The 8,164-nt window shown below is 56.3% G+C and overlaps 1 protein-coding gene across 1 annotated transcript; it reads right to left on the reverse strand.

Moving 5' to 3' along the window:
- Positions 1–613: 613 nt before the first annotated feature.
- Positions 614–4,635, reverse strand: Ddn (dendrin). Its single transcript, XM_034516962.2, has 2 exons — positions 4,416–4,635; positions 614–4,013 (listed from the first exon to the last, which is right to left on the reverse strand). The coding sequence occupies exons 1-2, from the start codon at positions 4,622–4,624 to the stop codon at positions 2,081–2,083; spliced, it is 2,142 nt and encodes a 713-aa protein (XP_034372853.1). The 5' UTR covers positions 4,625–4,635; the 3' UTR covers positions 614–2,080.
- Positions 4,636–8,164: the final 3,529 nt, after the last annotated feature.

The following is an 8,164-nucleotide window of genomic DNA, read 5'->3' on the forward strand; positions in this document are numbered from 1 at the left end:
CCCCAAGAGCAACAGGAAATGTGTAGGTTACAGACAGGACCGCAGGTGAATGAATATTCCTGCGGAGCTCCGACCAGTGAACGCCCCTAGAGCTGGAAAACCCGGACAGGAGACCCTCATCGCCGAATCAAGGCTAGCCATGGCTGAGGTCTGGGAGCCCTGCCCCCTCTGCGTCCTGCCTTTGAGTCTCTCTGGGTGTGATGTCGAGCTAATTGGAGACTAAAAACCTGAGTGGTCTGAGAGAGGTCTAAGGAGTTGCGGGAGTTAGGGTTAGCGGGAGTAGGGACAGAGGTGGGGCCGGGGACGGGTTCGACCTGGCGACTGAGTCTGGGCGAAGCCCCCGCTCCTGCCCAGCCAGCGGCTAAATTTACCTAGACTGACTCAGCCCTTGCCCGGAATGAGGGGTGGGGGGGAGTGCACCAGGGCAGAGGGAAGAGCCGGCAGGGGTGGGGCGGGGGGCAAGGAAGGGAGAGTCCCAGCCAGGGAACAGGGTGGACTAGAAGTTTCCACCAGAGAGGAGTCCTCCTCCCCCTCACAAGGAGCGGGAAGAAGTCAAGAAGCCCTGAGGGAGGGACACAGTGAGGCTAGGTCAGCGAAAGAAGACTCCAGAACTGCATAAAGGGACGAGTAGATTTATTGGGCGCCTACTATGTGCCAGGCACTGTGCAAGACGCCTTATATACATTACCTCATTAAATCCTCACAACAACCCTGCGAGGTAGGTGTTTATAAACCCCCATTTGACAGATGAGGAAACTGAGGCTCAGGGAGGTGAAGTGATTTGGCCAAGGTCACATGGCTAGTAAATGGCAGACACAGAGGAAGTGCCCAGGGTTGGAAAGAAAGAAAGAAAGAAAAAGAAAAAGAAGAAGAAAAAAGGCTTAAATGTCAGTCTCAAACCGGTTGGCGTGGATTAATACAAAGAAGGGCTCGGCGCGCCCCAGCAGTCTGGGAGGCCGGAGGCCTGCTCCCGGCCCCGCGCGCAGTTTGGAGGTGTCAAGGCGGGAAACCGGCGCCCGGTAACTAGGGATCCAGAGACTGGCAGTGCTGGTGTAGGGGCACTCGAGCACCAGCAACCGGGGGAATCCGCGACCTGCGCGCGCCCCGTAGTGGCCACAGCGAGTATCACACCCCACACCGTCTGCTGAAGATCAACCTGCCTCCTTGCCTGGCTGTTTTTCCAGGAGAGACACAGAAACTCTCAGGGTCCTATCCGGTGGGCGATACCGTCTGCGTGGAAAATCCCGGTAACACTTCAGAGCATCACTAAGGACACGGAGATGGAGGAAAAGGGGAAGGCCTAAAAGTGTCCCAAGCTGATTCATTGGCTACCTTCCCTCTCCAGCTTGGACCACAGCAGGCCAGAAGCAGTGATAGGGCCTTCATCCTGCTCTGCTTTGGGGAGCTCTCACCTAAACTGGGGAAATTGGAATAGAAGCCCTTTGTCCGTTTAAATCTGAAAGCCTTGACAGTCTGAGGATGCTCAGATTCTACTCGCTTATTCACAAAATCCTAGGGACAGAAGAATGGGAAGCAGAAAGCGCTCATTTTTTACATTTACACAAGTCCGGGATGCCCGGGCGCAAAAAATAGTTACTCTGAGGTCCACCAGCTAAGGTCAGTGGCAGAGTTGGAATTGAAACTTGAGTTGTAACATCAAAGAGAAAGCCCTCTCGTCAGTTTGCTGGTTGTGTGTATGCATTCATTTCTTCTCTGCCAAAAGTCCCTCCGTCTCCTCCACTCACTCACTAGGTTCAAAGCCTCTCCACTACTTTTTCTCTCCTGTCAGGGACCCTGCCCTGACCATCGCGGGCCACCATCCCTGCCCCTTCGCTTTGTCTCTCTGAACAGTTCCACACCAAATGTAGCAGGCGTGGGATCCCACCCTCACTTTCCCTGAAACTAACCCTTGAGCAGGCGAATGCTACCTTCCCTCTTTCCTCCCCTCTCCTCTGCTTCAAGTGTGGGAACAGGTGTAGGTGGGAAAGGAGAAAAGGAAGCAAACGAAGCCTGGAGAGAGAAAGGGAGCGGGTGAGCCCAAGGATGGGCTGAGCGACACGAGATCAAAGAGGAGCATCGCTCACTCCCTCTCTCTATTTCCCTGTGGCGTTTTCCTGGTGTCCTCTCGAACGAGGCCTTCCTCGGTTTGACCGATGACATCTAGAATCTCCCGGATACTGTCGCTCTTCTCGGCTGTCTTCCCGGCTTCCCTGGGCCGGGTGTTCCCAAGAGCAGGCAGGGTCCTCTCATTCCGCCAGGAGGCGCCTGGGGCGTCTGTGTCGCTTCCGTCAGAGGAGCCACTATGGACGCTGAGATCCTCGGCTTCGTCTGAGTCCGAATCTGGGGCGGTGTGGCGGCGGATGCGGGACACGGCTTCCCGCAACGCCCCGGCATAGGGCCCTGGAGTCCGCGCCCAGCCCCCGCCCGGGCGCCGCGGGACCCCAGCTGCTTCTGAACCCTTCACGCTGCCCGCGCATCCCGGAGCCGCTGGGCCTAAGGTCGGGTGCTCTGGGCTACCTGGCTGCGTGTGGGCGTCTCGAGGGTTCGCTTCACCGACAGGGAACCCCAAACCGCTGGAGGAGCGCTCCTCCAATGAAGAATCCCCCTGCCGTCCGCCCTCAGCCTCAAACTCGCGACCCCCGCTCGGTTGGTTTAAGACTCGACTGCTCGACAGTCGCTTTTGGCAAACTGAAGGGTTGGCAGCGGCCCCTTCGCCCTCCTCCTCCTCCTCCTCCTGGCAGGGCTTGGGTTGCCTGAGGCTGTCGCTCACAACGCTTGACTCCCCAGAGGGCACGAGCTGCATCTGCTGGGTTCGAGGGGTCGGAACGTACTGGGACTTTATCACCACGCATGTGGCGTCAATGACAAAGATGCCTTCTCTACCAGCGGGACCTCGGGAAGTGCGGGGCAGGGTATGGGCACGGCGGATCACCTTCCAAACTTCCAGGGTCTCATGTTCTGCCCCCTCTCTTAGACCCAGGGACTCTTTCCACCCGGTGCCTCCAGGGGCCCAGGGTCTGGGGAGAGTCTGGCTATGCCTAACGGGAGGCTTTTTAGGAGAGGAAAGCCAACACGTGGGAGCCCAGATCTGCTCACTTCCTGCTTCCCCTTTCCTTGACCCCCTGAGGTGCTGCCTGGACCTGGGAACGGGACGTGGTGGGCTGCTGCTCGTGGACCCAGAGAGAGCTCCCTCCGAGCCTGGATTGCCAGTAGTTTTGGTTTGGGAATGACCATGGCCACCACTGTTCGGACCAGCAGCAGCTAGGCCTGAGCTTTTCTCTATGGCCCCTTTGCAAGACTCTGGCCTAGCTCTGGCTGCCGCACAACCTGGAGCTCCTCCTAAGAGTCCCCGTCCCTGTCTGAGACCCCAAGCTCCTAGAACATCCCGGTAGATTCGAGGATCCAGCCTCTTCTTCGTGCGCCCTCCCTCTGTCCTGGTGGTGGCTGGAACTGGGGCTGGTGAGGTGGGCGCCCGGGAGAGCTCCGGGCCTCGCTTAGTCCCCAGGGTCCTGTGGGGACCTTCGTAAGAAGGTGGAGCCACATAGGGTGGCGGCCGGTCCCAGCGGCGTCTTGGGGCTGTGCCTGCAGCGCCTCTCAGCAGCAGGTGAGCCTCGTAGCTAGGGGGCCCTGGCCTCCTGCCTCCCCATGGCCCCGCCCATGCCATCCCTGGGTCACCCTGCGGGAGCGCGGATGGTCGGGGCGCTCGCCCCACCTGCCCGAAGCGCTCTGGTCTGGAGAAAACTGGAAACCCTGTAGGTTGGGCCGCCCGAAGGGCGTTCCGGGGCTCTGGGCGGGGCTGACCTAGGGGACTCCGTCGGGCCCCAGCAGCCTTGCGCCTTTTTCTCTCGGTCTCCTTGGCCTCCCGCTCCTGCGACGCCGCCTTTCTTTTCTCCTGTTCCCGGGCTCGGACCTCGGCGGGGGGCCCCGCCCGCCAGTTGGTCGCCTCCTGCAGCACCCTGGAGGCCCAGGGTCGGCGGGGTGGCGGCTCAGGGGATCCCGGGCGCAGCCTACACCTGGGACAATGAGCAGGAACCCAGGTGAGCAGTTGGCGGGGACAGAGAGCCGAGGTCCGGGGAGCTGGGAGCACTAGAGAGCACTTGGGGCGGCCATGTGGGAGGATTCGTGTGAGTGTCTGAGCGAGTGCACGTGCGTATGTGTTAGGGCTGAAGTCGAAATGAGACTCCTCGCCATCTCTCCATGCACACTTTAACAGCGACTGCCCCATCTCATCGCCTGCCACTAGCACTCCTGTCCCCCTGAACGGAGCTCAGTGATTCAGGCCCCAGCCCTCGACGAGTGGGGGAGGGAGGCGCGGGAAAGAGAAGGGCCCAGCAGCAATCGCTGGTGCCAGCGGGGAGGTCTGGACCCCACTTCCCGCCCCACCACTTGCTGCCCCTCACCCCTCCTTCACTCACGTGCGGCTCTGGGGCCCACGGGCCCAGTAGCTGGCCTGGATGTCCATGGACTGTCGAGAAGAAGCGCGACGACTATAATGACAGGAAATAGTCTTCACTTCAATCACCAACAGCTTGGACTTCTGCACCCAGAGGCAGCTGCCGGACTCCTCATCCTGGAGCTCCCGGGGGCTGTCGGGCCCCTCGGAGAATAACGGGCCATCCAGCATCCTGCCCCACCCCACCCCGGCCCCCCACCCTCCCACCCGCCCCGTGAGCCCCCTCCCAACCCAGGGAGCCGGCGCCCACTGCAGAGCGGCAGGCCCAGGGACTGGCAACTATATATACCCGGGCACACGTGTGTGCCTGTCTGTGTGTGTGTGAGTGTGTGTGCGAGCGCGCGAGCGCGCGCGCATGTGACACGCCGCCGTGGACCGCTCGGCGCTGCTTCCTCCCCCATGTGCACGGCCGCCCCCTGGGGCCTAGGATTGGACGCCCCTTCCCACTCACTGCTCAGGTCCCCCAAGCCTAAGGGTACCCACGTGTGGGCGGGGAGAGACTTCTGATTCTTGCCAAGCTTACGGTGCCCTCTTCTCCAGCCCCCATTTCTCCATCCTTCCCGAAGTTTTAACCTTTTGTTTTCCAGCTTGTCAGGTTGCCTGACCACCAGTGCTCTCTCTATCCCTGCCCGCCCCGCCTGCTTGCCCTGACTCCTTTCTCTGACAGGGAGCGGTGAGAACAGAACTCAAGGTCTCTGCCTGCCACTCACTGCTGGTTTCCATGGGGTTGGGGTGCAAGAGAGGCTGGCCCACAGCTGGGGGGAGCGGGCTATTTTTAGTGTCAGTGGCATTCGGGTGCAGCTGAGATGAGTAACCAGTTCCTAAGCAGTGCAGAGAAGAGGTGCCGCTTTCAGGAAGCTTTTGTGTGACTCTGGAGGAGAGAGCTACTCTCCACCCAACCCCAGACCTCAGAAAGGTGGCTCCTGCACCTGTACGACTCAGCTTTCTCTGCTGAGGCAGAACTCAGTCTATCCTAGCTACCAAACAGCAGGACAACTCCTGCTCTAGATATGGGTGTCCTTGGGCACCCACAGAGCCTTCCATGAGCAGCAGGCTAGCTCCCCTAACCCAGAAGCCAGGATTCTGGGGTTACACAGTTCTGTGCCCACACAGCTCTGCCAAGCCTTATGTGGGGTGCAGATATACACTTGTACCCTAACAGGGGGATGGACTAGTTTGTTCCTGTGGCACAGCCAAACCCCCTAGCAACAAAAAAAGATAAAAGTGGCCTTTCTTTCCTAGGTTGGGGCTTTCACTCATGACTGTCACCACGCCTAGTTCACTTGACAGTCCCGATGTGTAGCTCACCTTTTGGACTCATCATATTCTTGGGGGGAGGTGTGTGAGGGGGGTGCTGCTTGCATCCTCAGGATCCCTCCCCCTAAGCCTGTACCAGGTGTCCCCTGATTCACCATGGTAATGTTAGTGGCAGCACAGCCCACGCCAACCCTTCCATGCAGAGACTTAGCAACCATGCCTGGCAACCAAAGCAGCAGCTCAGCGGAGGGGAGGGGTGTAGGGAGCGGGATGAGAGGGTGGCAATGGCTCCTGAGGAAGAAGGGACCATTTGCTGCTCCTGACTTTAAGAACAGAAGCCCGTGGGCTTCCAAATTGTAAACCCTGTCTTCCTCGGGCTGAGACTCAGTGGGGCTCTTAGGGTGTAAATGGGAGAGACAAACCATCCCAATTTGTTATTTCACAAAAATACACGGGACATTTGGATACAGAGCCTTCTTTTTAAGGGGGAGGGGACCAAAAGAGTTGTTATGGGGCACACTCATTGAGAAACAGCAAAGTAGAACCTGACCTGTCCTGCTGTCCCCCACCCCCACCGACCCATGATACATGTACCTACCAGCTGCCCTGAAGATGGTCCGCAGGCACTGTTTTCTACCAGGTCCCAACAGAGCCCCACAGCTTTTAAAGCCTTGCCTCCTCCCTGGACAAATCCTCCTTGATGAAGGAATGTGACACAAGGAGACATTTGTCCTTCCCACCCCTCCACACATACAAACACACTCACTCTAATTATAACCATTTGGAGGCCTCCCTCCCCCAGGCTTGGGAATGTGCTGAGAGCAAAGATGTGGACACAGGGGCTCCAGCACTGAGGGCTGACCTCTAAGGAGAGTTGTGATGTGTTCCCTGTGTCCCATCAGGAAGCCTGCTTTGTGAAAACAGGGATAGTGCGGCCCAGGTTCCTCTGAAGGCTTGGCAAAAGAAGGGAGAGCCAGGGAACTACACAGAACCCACTCCCTGCTTGGATGCTAACCGTCCTATCAGCAGAGCTATGGTAGCAAGGAACAGAGCCTGGTGGTCCTCAGTCCTCGAGGTGTTTGATGTCCCTCTCAACACAGATGATGGGGCTGGTGGGTTGACACCAGCTTTGCTATTCCCCATAATGTATTCTCTGCCTTAGAGGAAAGGCAAGGGAATTATGGGTTCAAACAGAGTATCAGCTCAGCAATATCCAAACAATTCAACCTTCCTTCGTCAACCTTCATTGGGTGTGAGCATCTCTCTGCCCAAAGACCCCAATCAGTTTGCTACTTTCCAGAGACCTGACATGTTAGGGAATTTTGCATGGGCCTTAGGAAACTATGATTCAAGATGGGGAAGTAAGGGAGAGTAACTACGGGAAATAAGGTGGGAGCAGTCAGCAGAGGTTATAGGTCTAGTGTGAAGGTAGGAAGGCATAAAACCAGGAACCAGATAGTTTAAGTTTAAATGCTAGTTTTTAAAATTTTTAGTTTGGGGCTGGAGAGATGGCTCGGCCGTTAAGAGCACTGACTGTTCTTCCAGAGGTCCTGAGTTCAATTCCCAGCAACCACATGGTGGCTCACAACCATCTGTTATGGGATATGATGCCCTCTTCTGGGTGTGTCTGAAGACAGTGACAGTGTACTCACATGCATGAAATAAATAAATAAATCTTTAAAAATTTTTTTTTTTTTTTTTTTAGTTTGGTCTTTTCAAGACAGGGTTTCTCTTTATATTACTAGCTGGCCTTGAACTCAGAGCTCCACCTGCCTCTGCCTCCAAAGTGCTGGGATTAAAGGTGTGTGGCACCACCGAATGGCTTTTTTTTTTTTTTTTAAAGATAAGATTTCACTATGTAGTTCCTGGAACTTGCTTTGTATGTAAACCAGGCTCGTTTCAAATTCAAGAGCTCTGTCTGCCTCTACCTTCCAAATGCTGGAACTAAAGGCATATCCCTCCATGCTTGCCTACCAGTTTTGCCTTAAAAACGTTTTGTTCATGTGTATGTGTGTGTTGGTGCACATGCCATGTGCACACAGAGGCCAACTGTGGAGTTTGTTTTCTCTTTCCACCTTTTAATGGGATCTAGGAACTAAACTCGGGCAACTAAGCTTGCACGGCAAGTGACTTTACCAGTTAGCTTTGCTTTTCACTAGCAGTGTGGCTCTGGGCCACACCAAGTCTCTGTGCTTCAGTTTTTAGAAAAATTCTCCTAAAACTGGAAAAGGTGCTGGGGAGACGGATCGGTTGGTAAAACACTTGAAAGCTTGAGGAACTGAGTCCAAGCCTTAGAACCCACGTAAAAAACCGTAAAAAACCACACATGCTCTTTTAACCCCACACCCCTTGGAGCCTATTGGCCGGCCAACCTTGTCTATGTGGTGAAACCCTCTGACTTACACACCTGTGCACACAAATCCATTCTCACAAACTGGAATGCATAGAATGTTT

This window comes from Arvicanthis niloticus, chromosome 13 (genome assembly GCF_011762505.2).
Source record: "Arvicanthis niloticus isolate mArvNil1 chromosome 13, mArvNil1.pat.X, whole genome shotgun sequence".
Lineage (NCBI taxonomy): Eukaryota > Metazoa > Chordata > Mammalia > Rodentia > Muridae > Arvicanthis > Arvicanthis niloticus.